The 18,870-nt window shown below is 39.1% G+C and overlaps 1 protein-coding gene across 1 annotated transcript in view; it reads right to left on the bottom strand.

Annotated features, from left to right (window-relative positions):
• Positions 1-18,870, bottom strand: part of RHBDD1 (rhomboid domain containing 1) — a 101,099-nt gene that overhangs the window by 39,188 nt on the left and 43,041 nt on the right. The window contains exon 5 of the mRNA XM_065880926.1: positions 9,573-9,716. Coding sequence (XP_065736998.1) covers positions 9,573-9,716 — 144 coding nt within the window. The remainder of the gene's footprint in view (positions 1-9,572; positions 9,717-18,870) is intronic.

The raw sequence follows: 18,870 nt of genomic DNA, 5'->3' as shown, positions 1-18,870 counted from the left end.
CTGCTTGTTGACCTGGAAAGAATTCACCAAAACATTTACGTGGTTTCTTCTGGGTGCCTGTGTTATGGGTAGCTGCAAGGATACACCTCAAATGTGATGTGGTTTTTCTCCGGGTGGTGGGGTTATGGATCACTTTTTGTCTTCTTTTTGGTGATTTGTATTGATTATTTTCCACCGTGAATATGTTCTGCTTTTATAACCAGCAGGACAAATGCTTATCCAAATTCTAAAAGACCATAATAACCGAGTTCAGGGACCCATCATCACCTGTCTCAGGCCCTCAGCACCGTCCACCCCGGGACATCTGGAATTCAGGGAGGACTTCCAGAAAAGGAGCTGAGTGCTGCCTATTCCCATGGCAAAACAAAAGCAGAATCGCACGGCAATCACAGCACGCATCTAACAGGTGTTAGCACACGCACATCAGAGCAGTCTCACACGCGTCATCACCTGCCTCCCCCCTTCCTTCTGAAGGCCAGAGGACTCTGTCCCTGCGGTAGGAGAAAGCTGAGAGTCCATTTGCAGCCAGACTGGAAGGCGGATGGGGAAGCTAATTCAGGGTTCAGCTCTGCTCTAGGGTGGACACACAGGAGCCCAAGGAAATGTGGATCCAATCTAGCACCTTCCAGGAAGGTCCTGACCCCCAGGCTCTTCATGCCCGGGGAACCCAACCTACATCACAACAGCATCCCCAGGGCAGGACACCGTCCACAATAATTGGGCCATAGATATAAATGATGGGATATTAAGTCTCTTGACTTCTCCGAGTCTGTTTCCTCATTGAGTAAGATCAGGTGTCAGATATGCTGACCTCTAAGGTCACTCTCAGTGCCAGTTATGTTTGAAAATGGTCCAGCCTTGTCTCATTCTACATTATCTACTTTAAAAAGTAATTTAAGTAAATTAAGCAAAGGATCAAAACAATAGGTCCCTCCCCAAGACTGCAGTTATGTGCTTAAAATTATATGCTAAAGTTAGGTGGTATATGTTATCTGTACTTACCATGCTTAGAAAGGAATTAGAAAGGTTCAAATAAAAAAGAATAAAATTTTATTCACTGAAAATATCAACTACTGAGTCTATGAAATAAAGTCTCAAAGTCTGGGCCTTCAGCTCAAAAAAAAAATAGATACTGTTTTGTTTGGTTTCATATTTTAGTACAGACACAGAGAATTAGAACCTTCACACCCTCAATTGTTTGATTAATAAGAATGTAAAATCCACTATAATTTTAACGCACTATTTGACATCTCTCTTCCTAATTAAAACATTTTATGAAATGATGAGTTTCTTAATCACACCTATATTAATAGTTTTCTCCAATTAAGTTTGATCTTATGAAACACTGAATAAACACCTCAATAACTTCAAGATTAAAAATTGTATAGATGACCTGAGTACCCAAATCATCATATGAGTAAACTTGATATTCTCTAAAATTCTTACATAACTTAGGGAATCATAGTTGCTGAAGCAGAGAATTTCATAGACGGGTAAATAAAGTGATCAGCTCATTTCAAAAGCTACTGTATCTCTTTCCTAAATCTAATATATATTGGGTAGCTGAAGCGAAGTCAGTCAGTCACTAAAATCTCCTGTCGTTCAGCAGAAAGAACGATGTTTTTGGTTTGACAGCAAAGAACAAGACTGACTCATTTCCGTACCTGCAGTGCTTAACAATACTGTATACAAACAAGGGGCTCCAACTGGGATTTCCTGAGGAACAGAATGAATAATGATCCAGAGCAACATGATGAGCGTGCAAGGTAGTATTTCCGAAACCATCAAGACTTGGTAGCCCACGAAACAGGGTCCACGTGTGGGGGAAGATGAAGGGGACGTGGGTAGGTGGAATTAATTCATTAGAGGTTTGTGTATACTTTCATTGCTAAATCTACTCATTAGCATCTGAATGATCCCTTTCAAGAAATGGTGATTGTGGGGTTAGGTAGCCGGAGGAAAAATTATAAATTCACATAGAACTATTAGTGTTAATTTCTCAAATATGTTTCAATTTCATGTATCATTATCTTTATTATTTTAGCAGCGGCTGAGCTACAGTTAATCTTTTTAGGTATAAAACCTCCACAGAAGCCTGCTCCTTCCCCATAGGGACCTAAACAGAACTCTGGTCCACTTATTTTATTATTTCTTTTCCTGACTGGGATATATTCACATGTTCTTTTGCAGGTTTGAAACATCATGTATTTACATTTCTTTACATGCACAATTTCACATCTAGATACAGTCTCAAATATCAAACTTTACTCACTGAAATGAATATCTCCAATGTAGAGAGAAGGGAGTAAGAACCTATAATCCAAAGGAAGTGTTCTGCAATGAAACTGCTTTTAGGGAATCTGGCAGATGGCGCTTTTTCATTACAGAGAACGTTTTCCTGGGGGAAAACACACCAAATTACTTAAAAAAAAAGAAGTGGTCACATGGAATGAGCTGTACCTCTCTGTCCTGGCCTGCAACACGCCTGCAAAGCCAAGCAGGCCGGCCGTGATCATTTGCATATGTTAAAAATCGCCAACTGCATTATGCCTGCACTGGGCCAGTGAAGGCTCAAATAATCATGCAACTGACGCAGATACCACCATCAAATGCATGTATTTATCCATTTAGATCTGCCTTAGACAGTTGTGTGAATTTATCTTCCAGAAATGATCTTTCATCCGTCAGCCCTGAGACCTAGATGACAGACACTCGCCAATATTCCTGACATTTCTCAATATCCGCATGTCTTTCTAGCTACACCCGTCCTGCTCAGTCCATTACCACAGAATGGAAGAGGAAGAAGCTTTGAAGAGGACCCAGTTCAACTCTCCTATTATAAAAAATAATAATAAAACAAAGGTCTGATCAGATTCAGTGACTCACACCTCAAGTAAAGTTAGCGCACTGATATTCCAGGACTGAAGCTCAGACCACTGAATTCCCATCCTTTTCTCTTTGTACCACACGATGAAAGATTAAAAGAACATGTACATAATTTGTTCCATTTTTTTCAAAATTTTTCATACAACAATAAAGAAACAAGACAGATGTCATTTTTATTTACCTTGGTGTAGCCTCAATAAAAAGCAAAATATACAACACAGTTAAAATAAATTCTCTTTCTGCTTTTTATTTCAAACGTATCTGAATTGGCCCCTATGAACATATATGCCTATAAACAGGATTCAAAGATGTTGTCAAGTGATCTTTTAATAATAAAAGCCCTAGATATTAATTCGGAACCCAGATACTCTTTTCCAATATGGCTCTCCTGGTAATTTTACATGTAAAGACTTAGAGACAAAGCAGCAACCAGTTTCATTCTGAAGCCAAGACCTTTGTCGTATGTCCCACCACAGCTTCACATATGGCTAGCCAGCAACCCCAACTGTACAATGTGGGGAGTGGGTGACAACTCTGCTTGATTTTCACAAGAGAGCCAAAGTGTGATTGTGGCCATTTGCCTTTCAGAAGAGTCTAAGAAAAGAAGCACACGTTACTCCACATGTCACGAGGATTTCCAGTTTTAACCAGTACACATGCTCCGGACTGGCAGATAGAAGTTGAAAAGGACACAGCTTTGTACCCAGCCACCTGCTGAACTTGGTGGCAGGCTATTTAAAAAAAAATAATAATAAAGGGCACAAATTATACATGGAAGGACGTGGGGGAGAGGGGAGAGGAAAATGCAATGAGCTAATGTTCCTAGCTGGCATCTGCCTTTTGACTCAAAGAAAGGAGATGGCTCTCGTCCAAAATTTTTCTATTATTGTGGTATCAGCTGCCTCTTGGATTCGTTTATAAGAACTGAGACTGCCAACAGAACAAGACAAGATTTCTGTTAATGGTAGTAAATGTGCAAGCTTCTTGAAATAATAGGAATTTCGATATTTCTTCTACAAAGGCTACTTTGGTATTATTATTCCTGGCATGAGCTTTAGGACTTATAGTTATGGCCAGGTACTATTAAGAAATATGACCACAGCAAATTCTGAGGTTAAAAAAGTTGTTACCTTGATTCTCTAATTTACTCTTCCAATATATTGAACTAAAGAAACTAATTGGTGCTGGATGTCTCTTGCTGGACTGGCATTCTACCAAATGAACTTCTATTAGTTGGCTCTTTCAAATCTCAGTATTATTGATGACTATTACACTAACTTCTTACTCTGAAAACTGGGAATCAAAGAGAAAGAATTAAGCATTTACCTAGCCTTTTAGAAAAGGACTATAGATTCTACCTACTTCATGAGGGAATGATCACATTTTTTTTAAAAAACCAATAAATAAATTACTAGACAGATTATGTCTAGTAAATGACAGATTCAAACTGAGGATGTAGAAAACAGGAAAAAGCATCACTACTATCCTTATAATAAACATGAATGCTGGACAATCTGCAAATCAATACCTTTTCCTGAACCCAACAGAAAGCTGAGGCAGTAGGGCAGCCAACTAGACAGAAGTCTAAAACAGCATAGGAACACTTGCTTACGTAGGACAGGCTCTGCTGGACACTAATAAAAAGAATCCAGCCAAAACTGTTAAACTGCTAAAGGCTGAGTGTGAGCTAGCAAGATTCTATTCATAGAATATATAACACGGAACATATTGGGAGATGCAGTACAAAGGAATTCACACCCACTTTCAGGCTCTTCTCAGGACCTCATGTGGCCCTTGCAAAAGGCATATGTGAGCCCAGAGAAAGTGTCCTTTGTCCTCTGTCATTCCTGGCACAGTCCTGAGGGAAAGAACAGCAGCCACTGCAGGAAAGGTCTGCATGAAAGGCTGCCTAGATCCTTCTTCCCTATCGTCCCTAAGGAACAAAAGACTTAAATGCCTGGGAGAAAGGCGAAAGCCAAGTTTCCCTTAAGGAAATGGTGAAAACCTCCTGCAGCTTAGAGAAGGGAAGAGGAGGAAAAAAAAAAAAAAACGTCTAAACTGGGGGAGAGGGGCAGGGATACTGAGAAGGCCACACCTCCAAACCGAGGGACACAGTGACTGCGTGGACTAAGGCTTAATCAGGGCACCCCCAGGCACTGGTCTCCACCACCAAACTAAAAAGCACAGGTTAACAAGTAATAGCAGTGTGCCACCGGGGGAGGGGCGACGGAGGGGATGGAGTACCTATCCCAGCTGCAGCACAAAGACTTACAACTGAAGTTCAAGCGGACATTGAGAGGCACTCTGGCAAATCAGCCCCCACCCTAAAAACAAGGTAACATTAGAGGACTTCGCAGTCTTTGCTACACTGAGGGGACCATACAGTACCTTCTCAGCATTACTCACAGTAATTCTATATAGTTCACAATACTCACAGTACTCAGTAGAACAAGTAGACAGATAATCCACAGGGACCAGAAGATCTGGGCAACACCATCAACTCAATTAATCTAACTAACGTTCGTAAAACACGCCACCCAACTAGAGCAGAACACACATTCTTTTCAGGTGCACGTGGCATTTTCACCAGGATGGTCCATAAAATATCAAAACCAGGTGAGATTTATCCTGAGAATACAAACCTGCTTCAAGTTTGAAAATCAAAATAATTTAGTATGTCAATAGACTAAAGAAGAAAAAGTATATAATAATCTCTACAAATATAGAATAAAAAATACTATTTTTAATAGCATACCTCTCCCTGCAGAAAGAAAGAAAAAAAGAAAGAAAGAAAGAAAGAAAGAAAGAAAGACTTAGGTATAAGTTTAAGAAAATATATAAATATATGGAGGAATTGTATGTTCAAAAAATTTTAGTGGTGTGAAAAAATGATTACAACATAATACTGAATGAAAAAAAAGTAAGGTTCAAAATAGTACATATCATATGGCCAACTTTTATAAAATAAACTCAAACCAAATATTTTTCCACCAGAAAAAAAGGCTAAAAAGTAATAAAGGCCATTTAAAAAAATGTCTCCTTGGTTTCTCACTCTTAATAAGACAGTCATGAAGTGTTTTAAGGAAAATAAAATTGAAATTAATATAAACAATTTGCAAAGCTATTTCCTTTGCTGTCACCTGTTACTGTATAATGCACTTCAAGGAGTCTCTTCAGATCAGTTTCATTGGAACTAGTTCCATATGCTCTTAAAAACATCCACTGAAAATGAAATTCTGTGGTCAAATAAGTTTGGAAAACATTAATTTAATAAATTGGTTTCTTAATTGTAGAACTAATTAGAATCGTCAGTATAATAGTACCATTCTGGATCTTCAAGGGGGTATAGTTTGCAGTTTCCCAAACTTATTTGAATGTAGAACTTATGAAGGGGGGAAGTGAGTGAGTGAAAGAATGAGAGAGACAGGAAAGGAGAGAGCAGAGAGAGTTGTTTCGGCTAAAAATTGAAAGTTGCAGACATATTATTTTGCTTCTAAATACTTCAGTGTGTATCTCCCAAGAATCAGGGACCTTCTGCTACTTATCCATAATACCAAAGAAAGTTAATTTCCCAAATAACATCTAATATCTAGTCCAAATACAAAATTCTCCTATTTCCTCAAAATTTTTCTTTTATAAGAACCAGTTTTTCAAGGTTCTCATGTTATATTTGCTTGTTATTTCTTTTTAATATAAAATCACATCCTGCTTTTTTTATGATACTCTTCCCCCCCGCCCCCGCAGGAGACCAGTCTCACTGAATTGTAGAAACCTCACGTTTTATCTGATTTCTCAACTTATTCCTCTATTCCATGTATTTCCTATATATGGACCCCTTACATTGGAAGACTTAATTAGAGTCAGGCTAAACATTTTTAGTAAGAATATGTCATAGACGGTGCTGTGTTCCTCACATGGCGTCATATCAGGAGACACACAGTATCAGGCCCTCCCACCAACAATGCCGCCACGTTTGATCGCTGGATTCAGGTGGTGATTGTCAAATCTCTGTTTCCCGCTCCTATTAGCATGTCCTCTATGAGGTGATACTTTATCACCATGTGAATGTCCCGTTTCTTTTTTAAATTTGTATTGGAGTATAGCTGATTTACAATGTTGTGTTAGCTTCAGGTGTACAGCAAAGTGAATCAGTTATACAACGTCCGGTTTCTAAACAACCTTTTAACTAGTGGTTTACGGTGCTTGATGATCTTTGCAAGGCTACCAGTTATTTCATTGGTTTCTTGTTAATTTTTATTTACTTCTTTTAAAATTCCTTTTTAGGAAAATGTACCCTTTGTGGGATATAGTTAGGTGAGTTTTGACAAATGCAGAGTTGTGTATCCATCACAACAACCAAGATACAGAATAATTCCATCACTCCAAAAAATTCCCTCCTGTTGTCCCTTTGTGGTACTAAATAAAGTTTTGTACAAAGTCCATGATTAGTAGGTTTGCCCTGACTTACTTAACTTTTTTTTGTGTGTGGTAGACTGGGATTAATATATTTATCAATGATAACATTCCTACTGTATTTCTAAGATTTACATCCAAGAGAGCATATCGTATTTACGTGCAATGGACAATCCAAGATAACAAATCAGACCACAGTTCTGTTAAGATTATGGCTTGTTCCAAATTAAATTAAATACATAATATCCTAACCTCCAGTAATATTTCATGTCTCACCTGGGCGTGATTAAGCAGCTGTGCGTACAGGACTAACCTTGAGAATTGGTTAAAGTACAGCCTCTGGGGCCCTGCCCCCGGAGGTCAGGATTCCAAGGCTAAGGCATGCTTGCAGTGATTGTAATACCAGTAGTCCACTGAATCTAGTGATTCCAAGAATGGCCCCAGTTATCCACCTCTCCTTCTGTGCAGCCACGTGACTCTGCAGCTCCTCCCATGAAGAGATGGAGGCTATTTCCCTATCCCATGAATCCTGTCTGGTCTCATGACTTTGCTTCAGTAACAAAATACAGCGGAACCGACAAGGCATCAGCCTAAGTCTCACTTGTTTCCACACTCTCCCTTGGAACCCTCGTGCTGAGGCCTTGTGAATGAGCCTGGGCTGGCCTGCTGGAGGATAAGTCATGTACGGCCCAGTCTCCACCATCGCATCAGACAACAGTCAGTCAGGCACGTGAAGGAGGTCACCCTAGAGCAGCCAGCCTCAGATGACCACTGCAGACACCTCAGCACACCAGCCGAGGTCACGGAAGCCTGGCCCGGTGGACCCGTACACACAGGAGCAAGAAGAAATGTGTATTGTTCTAAGCCATGGGTGGCAGGGTGATTTTAACCAGTAACAGACAACTGATAGACCACAGTTCTGATACTCTTCACCTGACAAGTACTAATTTCTCTCTTCCTCCCCGTTTCCTAGGTCACCCCCTCCACGCACACTGCTGCTGCTAAGACCGTATTCCCTCAATTCAGACACCAAGTAGTCACAACTTATGTATTCCCATCATCTGGTGTGATGCCTGGTACCCCCCCGCCGGAGGTGCTCAATTCTTGTTCGTGAAATGACTGCTGCCGATTCACATACACAGGTCTGATCTCATGGCTCCCCTGTGCAGAACTCTTACTGGCATTCACATCATATAGCAGATCCATTTTCCACGTGGCCTATTTAATGCTAGGACCTCTGTGATCAGGCCCCAGCCTAGCTGCTCACTCTTCTTCCCCTTCTTCTCTTAATGCTCCACTCGAAAGTGGAGGTGGGATGACCACCCCGCTTGCTTGTGTCTGAGCACATACCGATTCCTGCCCGGAAGGACCTTCCGCATCTCTGCAAACCCTACACATTCTTGAAGGCCCAACTCGAATGCCGCCTCTCCTGTGAGGCGGCACTGCCTCTAGCAATTGCCTCTAGCAATTGGCCTAAGCCTCTCCTAGGTACCTGACATTATGGTTACTTATGGCATCTAGCATGCATTTCCCCTACCACAGATTGTGAACCTTGGGTGGTGGGGGGAGATTCCATTTTTTAACCTTCCTGTATTCTTTATCACAGTACATGAAACACAGTAAGACCTTAATAAATGTCTATTGAATGAATAGATGATTTTTACTGCTCTTTAAAAACGGTAAAACCCAAACTCATAAGCCAAACCCCGGAACAAATATGGCAAAATAAATACAGCGGTTTTCATATATCAGTTTGTAAAAGGATCTTCTGGAAAGTTGGTTAAGAATACAAATGCCTAGTCTCTGCCCACAGGAAGACTGGTTCAGCAGGCCTGCGGTGGAACCCCGAGTTTGAATTCTTATCAAGCTGTTCATGTGATTTTGAGGAAGGCTTGCGGCCAACAATTTGATACACAGCGATATATAGCCTACTTTACAGATATGAATTTCACAGTAAACCCCTTCTTTCATGCACCTAAGAATTTTTTTTTTTTAAGTTCCTTGACTTTAATGACAAAGCCCTGAGGGCAGCAGACCTATAAAGAGAACCACTTTAACAGTACACACCTGGTCTGGCACCGTATTAGCTTAAGCTGCTAGGCATACGGCATCACACCCCATTCTTTGTGATCAGGAGCTGCACACAGTTTTTCATCTACATATCCCTTTTATGAACTATTTAAAGTTTAATTTGCTACAAATAGTCCTTTTTCAGACATCTCACCACGTAAGGTATGTACTTTAAAATAAAGTGAAGGGCGCCAAACTCCTACCTTGGTCCCGGAGGCTGGCTCTTAGCGCTCTCTCCAGCTGCTCCTCTTCACTCAGTCCCGCTGTATACGCGTCAAAGTTCCTGGGTACTTCTTCAGGGTGACCTGGCCTGCCACGTGGGTAATAATCCTGATATCCAGAGTAGCCTACAGGCACAATGAAAAAGTTATGGAATGTTGCCATGGACTATTCTTTTCATACTTCCTATTTTGTTAGCAAAGACAATAGAATAATTTATGTCATTCTTTTGACTACAGTGATAATCCTCAAAATAAGAAAAGATGACCAATGGATGGAGAATGCCTCCACGAAGGCGGGCGATGACTGTCCCGTCACTGTTGTAGTCACAAGGCCGAACACGGGACTGGCTATGAATGAGTCCTTATGTGCTGAAGACGAAGAAGATGTTTATTTTTTTAAATCAATTTTTACTGGAGTCTAGTTGATTTACAATGTTGTGTCAGTTTCAGGTGCACAGCAAAGTGAATCAGTTACACATATACACATATCCACTCTTTTTTAGATTCTTTTTCCATTAGGTTATTACAGAGTATTGAGTAGAGTTCCCTGTGCTGTACAGTAGGTTCTTATTAGTTACTTATTTTATATAAGAAGATAGTTTGAAGACGTGAGCAGTACTGGAGAGGGGACTGGAATGGGCTATTGACATATGGAGTGGATTCTTTCAGTTTACAGCTACTGAATACTTGGAGTATTTTCAGTGAAGTCCTGGCTGGAGTCAAGGGAATGGTTGAACTGATAGCTGATAAAGCCTCACTGTCTGGTGGCTCCAAACAATGAGAGGCAGACCAATATTTAACACACATTCTGCCGGGCTTCTGTGCTAGGTATGATACTTCAGATGCTGATAACTACATTGAGAAATACAAGCCAGTGTCTCTCTAATTAGAATCCTAAGTCAGAGATCATAGTTTCTATTACTAGCACTTCCGAGAAACTGGTTGCAAGATTAAATGAGAGAAGAGACAACCTGGTCATTAAATAATGCTTTAAGAATCAAACTTCGACATACCATTAATAAAGGGCAAAGTTGACTTTTGCAAGGTACTTCCATCGAACTTTTCAAGTCCGTTTGAGTTTATTCCTTACATTTTTCTTTAATCACCACTTTCATGGAATTTGTTTGGAAGATATTATTTTTCCCCACAGACGAGTACCAATCTAATTCTGGTATAATGAGAGAGAAGTATGTTTGATTTTTTTCCCTTCTCTCCTTCCATGATCACACCCTTTGAAGATGATGTTTCAAATGTTTAATTAATGTGCTTCTTATTATTGATGAAAATTTCTACCCTTCACAAGTCTTGTGTCATATGTCTCCATATCACCCACCATAGCACATGCCTGAGTTTAAGCTTCTTATTGCTTTAAAAAGACTAAAGAAAAAAAAAATCAAGCCAACAAGGGGAACACTGTAGGGTAGACCTGGTTAATTGAAATTTCATATTCAGAATTTTTGATAATTGGTCTTGAGGCTATTTTAAAATTTACTTTTGTGTTGGTTATGAAAAAAATGCTTTCCTAATATATGAGATTAAAATGAAAACTGTTAATTTCCCATAAAAAGCTTTCAGGCACTCTAAAAGTCTTTATTTTCAAATAAAAAGTGAAATGACAATAAAACACACTAGTTTCAGCTGATAATATATGTGTTTACATAAATATTTGTCATATAAAGTATTTGTGTCTATTGGTATGTTTTTACAACTTTCATGAGATATAACTGACATACTATATAATCCATCAATTTAAAGCATATAACTCAACGGCTTTCAGTATATTCATAAGAGTTGTGCCATCAATACCATAATCAATTTTAGAACATATCTATCACCCCCAAAAGAAATCTGTACCCTTTTAGCTATCACCCTCTGACCTTCCTAGCCCTAAATAACCACTAATCTACTTTCTATCTCTGTAGCTATGCCCATTCTGGACAATTTTATAAACAGAATCATATAATATGTGGTGTTTTGTGTATGGCTTATTTCATTCAGCATAATGTTTTCATGGTTCATCCATGTTGCAGCATGAATCAGTATTTCATTCTTTTTCATGGCCAAGTAATACTCCATTGTAGAAATATATCACATTTTGTTTACTCACTCATCAACTGATGACATCTGGGTTATTTCTGCCTTTTGACTATTGTGAATAATGCTTCTATAAACATCTGCATACAAGTTGTTATTTGGACATATGTTTTCATTTCTCTTGGGTACATACCTAAGAGTGGAATTGCTGAGTCATATGGTAATTCTATATTTAACCATTTGGAACCACCAGAATGTTTTCCAAAGCAGTTACACAATTTTATATTCACACAAGCAACATATATGGGTTCATATTTCTCCACATCTTCACCAACACTTGTTATTATCTGTCTTTTTAATTATAGCCATCCTAATGGGTGTGAAGTGGTATCTCACTGTGGTTTTTGATGACTAATGATGTTGAGCATCTCTTCATGTGCTTATTAACCATTTGTATATCTGCTCTGGAGAACAGTCTATTCAGAGCCTTTGCTCACTCTTACTGATTACTACAATACTCTTCTATTTATCATCTATTACAAAATCTTCTATGTTGGTACTATTTTATTTAATGTCCTTGAAAGTCACAGACATGAATGATTTAAACAAACATTAAATAAAATTGTTCAGGATTTCGGGGGCTAATCTTTTCTTCTAATGTAGTAAAAATGAGTGGGCATTTACTAAATACCTCCTATAACGCAACTTCCATATTCTCTCTCACATGTTTCCCATGTCAGAATATAAACATTATGATATTTGAATCAGGATAAGGATATAAGTATACTGAAGGATTTAGGACTGAAATGGGATCTGGACACAATTTTTAATAAGGACACTCTTCCTCAAATTGGTCTCTACGCAATAGAACAGTCAGAAGAATCCAGCTCCCACTACTGTGTTGGGGACACCCACCAGCAAGGTTCACAGCCTGAGATAAAGACGACTGTGGCACTGCTACAAATCTTGCTTTCTATGCTTCTCACCAAAAAAGCCAAAAAACAAACAAAAAATAACCCCCCCAAAAAAAACCTTTTCTATAAGGGCAAATGGTCAAAACACAATAAATGTATCTACTTCACAAAGAATAAAAGAAAGGGGCAACCATTCCAAAACATAATAGAATATTTATGGATAAGTCGCTGAATACCACAGGATGCTTCAGCAATGCCTGAATAGAGAGACTGCCCAATTCCCTAAGAGTGCCAATTATTTTATTGCAACACAAAAAGCACATTGGGCACTTTCCCATATGGCTCATTACCACTTTCAAATCCCTGTGGAAAGTCATTTTGTTACAGAAGGTCTAAGCAGCATTTCTACCTTTCTACCCTCAAAAATATGCAGCTCGTTCAAAATCCAAAGTAACCCCACAGCTCTGAAGAGCTATCTATGCAGATACCGGAAATACGACATACATCTATAGAGTTTCAATTGACAGGTAAATTTGCTACAATTTGAGGCAACATTTTCTTGATAGAGAAAAACATCTTTCTTCGTGTATTTCTTTTAAAATACAACCGAGCAGTGCCTTAACAAAATATAAGCCTACAACTCTAAACATCTGAATATTATAAAATCTAATTTGGTACTTGTGAGACAAAACATGGGGAGAGAGAAAGGGAAAGTTTTAATGCCTTAAGTCAAAAAGACTAGTGTGGTTAAAGGTTCTATATCATCAGTCATAAATCATCAACAGGACCGAAAATCCCATCAATATCTATTATAATGAGAACAAGTCTCCTAGGATCAAAAATTTTCTACAGCTGTTCCACTGGCCCAATCAGATGTTTTTAAATCTTCGTAATAAACATGGCTGGAAAAACCTAACAATCAAACACTTAAGATAAAAAAGTTTAAATTATATCCTGCAATGAATACTAGTTTAATATTTTTTTGTAGTTATATACTTTGGCTCCGTAATAAAAGAAATTCTGGTTATCATTATTCTATAAACTACTCCATCTGTTCCTTATACACATACCAGAATTTCACAGCAGAAGAGATCAAGAAACACCACCGAGATTAGAAAAATTGGTAACAGCTTTTTAAACATTCATGAGGTTCTCTGACCTATAAAGACTTTTCCAGCTAAGGATGGCCATATTAAGAATAAATCATTACTTGTAAGAGATACATATGCTCTCATAAAAGTTCCCTAGATGACCATTAGCATGGCCACCGGGCCTTACGTAGCTCTGCCTTTGAAGAAATCCAATCACTTCAGCGGAAGAAATATAAATATGGTAATCTTACAGGGAATAAGAAAGAAAGGCGAAAGGGGCTTTTATTTTTGCCTTTAATTCTCTGGCCTATGTGTCTGCTGTGCTTATGCCTCTTTCATATTAAGGAGGCTCTTTGCAGGTTTCCGTTTTTTTTTCCTTTTTTTTAAATAAGTTCAAAAAAGATGAAAGAAAAGTCAATACGGGAAACTTCCCTAATTTGTAAGGTTAAATCAGTAGAATGTCCATCTCATATCCCTGTACAATAGAAAAAGCAGCAGCTAGGAATCAGTGACTTGCATTTTTAGTCCTAGTTCTGTAACTAACTACCGATATGACCTTAGCCAAATTACTTAACATTTCTAAACCTCAGTTCCCAGCTGTCACACAAGATATTAGGACTAGGTAATCTATGATAGTTCAAGTCATGTCTGTGCACAAGTATGTTATTATTACTCTTTTCATCCAGAGGAACATTCTTGTTTCTTTTGGAGGTTTAAAAAATGAACCAGGAGACAAGCTCCTTTTCCTCTAGCAACTCTGAGGTATTAGGAGCCACGTCCTCTGCCTACTGGAGAGAACAAGGTCAACAGGAAGAGAGAAATCACAATGGGAGACAGAACCAAAATGGTCTTCCTGTACAATTCACCTCTTCCTAGTCACATAGGCCGAGAAGCCTCTTCTTATACTTAAGTCAGTGTAAACTGGCCTCCATAACAAACAACCAAAAGAACCCAATGCTCTTCCAAACGACTACATCAGCTTCGTTGACAACTAATCATCGCACCTCCTCTCCTCGGGTGAGTCCACAGACAGAAGCAGGTGAGCCTGCATTGTCCAGCAACCGTTCCTCTCCTACACCAAGACCACGTTTCTAGGATTTGAAGCATCCAGATCATCATCAGCGAAAGCCTCAGAGTAAAGCCTCTTTGGGCAGCAACAGCATTCATCTCGGTAGTCCCCAAGCCAATCACCTAAGCCTATGGTTTTCGTTCCTGAACCCGTTAGAATCACCTGGGAAGCTTTAAAAAAGAAAGTCAAAGTCCCTGTCTCTATCCCTATTCTAACTTAATTGGCGTGGGTTGAATTCAAGGCATGGACATGTTGTAAAAGCGCCTCAGGTGATTCATACAAACAGCCAGGAGGGACAACCGTGCTCCGAGCCTTTAGAACTACACCAAAAACGTATCTTCACTATAACTCCCACAGGGTCACTCTACTGAATAAATTGTTCAGTGGCACTCCAGTACATTCTGGATAATCCCAGACAGGCTTTTTCATAAAGGACTGAAGAGCCCTTTCCTTTCATGGCTTTCCTTAACTTCTACTTACTCATCAAGACACAGCACCCCACTTCTTCTGGGTAAAACCTCCAGTGACTACAGCCCTGCTCCTTCCTTCCAGGCTGAGCCCCGACTGCACTACATTAATATCGCTGAACTGAACTTCTACCTCTGCCAGGAAGGAGTAACTGGGACTGGCCTAGCCCTTCTACTTAATCTTAAGTAGAAGACTGGAGAAAATATATGAAACAAATGTTTTTAGACATTGTACAATTGGCAGTACAAGATTTTGAATCTTGAGAGAAAGGAAATAAAGGAAATGAGCCTGGAGGCACTTTCCAGACGGTGGTGCAGGGAGCGTGAACACAGTCAGATGCAGCAGGCTCCCTGAGTTGAGCTGGAATTTGCAGGGCAGAGTACGGCAAAGGAGAAAACTACGTGCATAGCAAAACCTCCAGAAATCTCCATGGGGTCGCCTGGAGATGTTGTTGAATATTAAGCCATGAGTGTGAAATTCCATGAGACCAGGCAAAGGATGCCTGAGAGCTATAAACTGAACAATTCCCAGAGCTCAGGCAGGGCTGGGAGACCTTTGCATTCCAACCAGCCAGAGCAGAGTCCCTGCTGAACAAAGGGCATTCAGGAGAGATCCCACAAAAATAACATCTCAGCCACAGCACAGAATTAACCCTAGAATAAAAGTTACTTTAGACCCACCCTCAAGAATTAAAGAATAAGCCCCAGAAGGATCAAACTAATCATCAGGAAACTTAACTGTGTGCCAGAACAAAGTCCAGTTTTCTTTAAAAGAAAAGAGACTCTCGCACTCAATACCACAAAATACACAATGTCTAGCATCCAATCAAAACTCACAAGATAAAAAAAAAAAAAATTGTGACCAGGAAAAAAATCAGTCTAATGAAGCAGATGCAAAAAATATACAGATAAGACAGAATTAGCAGTCAAGGACTTTAGGATAGCCATTATAACTATGCCCATGATTTAAATAAATAAAAACATGAATTGAATGAGAAGAGAAATGGAGGATATAAAAGGGAACTAAATGGAACTTCCAGAACTAAAAAAGAGAGTATCTGAGAGGAAAAATTCACTAGATGGGATTGAAAGCAAATTCGACATTGTGGAAGAAAGATCACAGAGCTTGAACACACAGCCACAGACACTATCCAAACTGAAGCCCACACACATCAAACAACATAAACAGAGCCTCAGAGACTTGTGGGACAACATGAAGTAGTCTAACATTGGTGTAGGTGAAAATCAGATGCGAGAGGATATTCTTTCTTTAGTAAGACAAAAGCTAGAAGAATTGATTACCAAGAGACCTGCACTAGAGGAAATGGTTAAGATAGCTCTTGAGGCAGGAGAAAAATGATACTACCTGGAAATTTGGATCTGCACAGAAGAACCTTCTATTTCTGCAGATCAACCGAATAAGCCCTGGGCCCATCCCTGAGCTATGCATGCAGTGAACAGACCCAAGGGAATAAAGGAAGCAAAGACTGGGAAAACTGAACTACCACATAACTTAACTACACAAGTATCAGATCATCTCATGAGTGGTACATGAATGGGATAGGCCCAAATAGTATAGTAAAGGATTTGAAAACTGAACTGACACTGGAACCCACCACCCACAGAAAGAAAAACAGAATTTGTGCTCTAAACCTAACCAGGTTGACTGCTTGGTCAAACAAACAAAAATCAACATTCTGCAGAGGATTTTAACAGAATCTAAAATCTCACAATAAAGGTCAGAACGTTCAGATAGAAGAGAAATTTACCAGGCATACAAAACCAAAACAAAACAGAAGAATGTGACCAATTCTCAGGAGAAAAAGACAATCAGCAGGTGCCAGCCACAAAATAGGACTCAGATGTTGGGATTATTAGACGGATTTTAAAGATATACAATAACTGTGCTCTATAAGATAAGGTGCACTCCTGAAATGCACAGACAGAGTTTTCATCAGAGACACAGACACTAAAAAAAGAACCAAATGGAAATTTTAGAACTAAAATTACATTATTAAAAAAAAAAGTCACTGGATAGGTTCGCTAGGTTCAATAGCAGAATGGAGATGACAGAGAAAGGAGTCAGTGAACTTGAAGATAAATCAATAAAAGCTATCCAATATGAAGAACAGAGGGGAAAAGATCGAAAGAAATAAATAAGAGCCTGAGGAGCTTGAGGGACATTATTAAAATGTCTAAAATTCATGTCATTAAAGCCTTGAGAGGAGCAGCAGATAGGTGGAGAAAAAAATACTTATAGAAATTGTATCTGAAACCCTTCCAAATTTAGTGAAAGACAAAATACATGATAAAAAATTAGATACAAAACCCAGTAAAGACCCAGAAAATATAAACAAGACTATAAACCGTCTTAACTTAATTGATATGTGTAGAGTACTACTTTCAACAATGGCAGAACACACATTCTTTTCAAGGGCACATGGTACATTCACCAGGAGAGACCATACACTGGGCCAAAAGAAAGCCTCATTAAAGTAAAAGGATTAAACTACACTGAGTGTGTTCCCTAACAACAAGAGAAATAAATTAGAAATTATTAAAAAAATGATATCCAGAAAATCTGTGGCATATTGAAACAATAAAATACCATTCAGCAGTAAAAAAGAATAACTACTGATACATACAACAACATATATGGATCATAAAAAATAAGGTTGAATAACAAAAGCCAGATACAAAAGAGTACTTAGTAAATGAGTAGATTTATATGAAGTTCAGGCTCAGGCAAATTAATCTATGGTGACAGAAATGAAACCAGAACAGTGCAGGGGGTAGTTACTGGAAGGAGACATTTTAGTAAAAACTCAACAAATGTCATTATTAGCTATCATTGCCTTATTGTGTACCACCCCACTCCACAGTTCACCATTCTACTTTCTATATCCTAGTTAGTCCTTTTCATTTCTACTGTTTCACCTTTTTAAATGTATGGCACCTACATTCTCACTCCTGGTTAAATACTGAGACAGGGACTATAGCTATTTCTTTCTCTCCCATAGTGGTTAGTCTGACACGGGCACAATGGACCACTTACAAAGTGCTACTGAGTAAACCAGACTGAGGCTAAGAACCTGTATGGGAAAATAAAGCAAAAGCACCGTGTATATAAAGCTACAACTTATAGTCCAAGTACAACCCACTGCCTGTTTTTGTAAATAAGGTCTTAGTGGAACACAAATATGCACATTTGCTTATGAATAGTCTATGGTTGCTTTCATGCTACGACACAGGTTGACTAGTTGAGACAGAGACCATATGGTCAACAAAGCCTTTAGAACCTCAAACAGTAGCTATCTGGCCCTTTACAGGAAAGGCTGCTGACCCCAGATTTAAGCTGCAGCAATTCTCGATGGGCAGGACAATAAAGCCACCCACTGCTCCCAGAGCCTACGGCTTCTCGGACACCTATCTGCTGGTATTGATCCAGGATATTGCAGTGCAGCTTCCCCAGGCTGGAATGTAAGAACTTTAGCCTAAAACACGTCATATGCTTCAACAGGAAGTCCTTTCTATCTATTTACAAAGATATCTAGAAAAAATACATTCTCCTCTTTAAGTCACATGGTATTAACTATTAGAGGAATGCCTATATTAGCCTCTTAGGGCAAGCATGATTCTTTCTGAATATGTAGGTGGCGTGGACCGTGGAGAACTGTATATATATATCTGAACCTAACTTCTAAC

The sequence above is a fragment of the Phocoena phocoena genome, chromosome 7, assembly GCF_963924675.1.
Source record: "Phocoena phocoena chromosome 7, mPhoPho1.1, whole genome shotgun sequence".
In the NCBI taxonomy this organism is placed as follows: domain Eukaryota; kingdom Metazoa; phylum Chordata; class Mammalia; order Artiodactyla; family Phocoenidae; genus Phocoena; species Phocoena phocoena.
The sequence above is the reverse complement of the archived record's forward strand: the minus strand, read 5'-3'. Positions and strand labels throughout refer to the sequence as shown.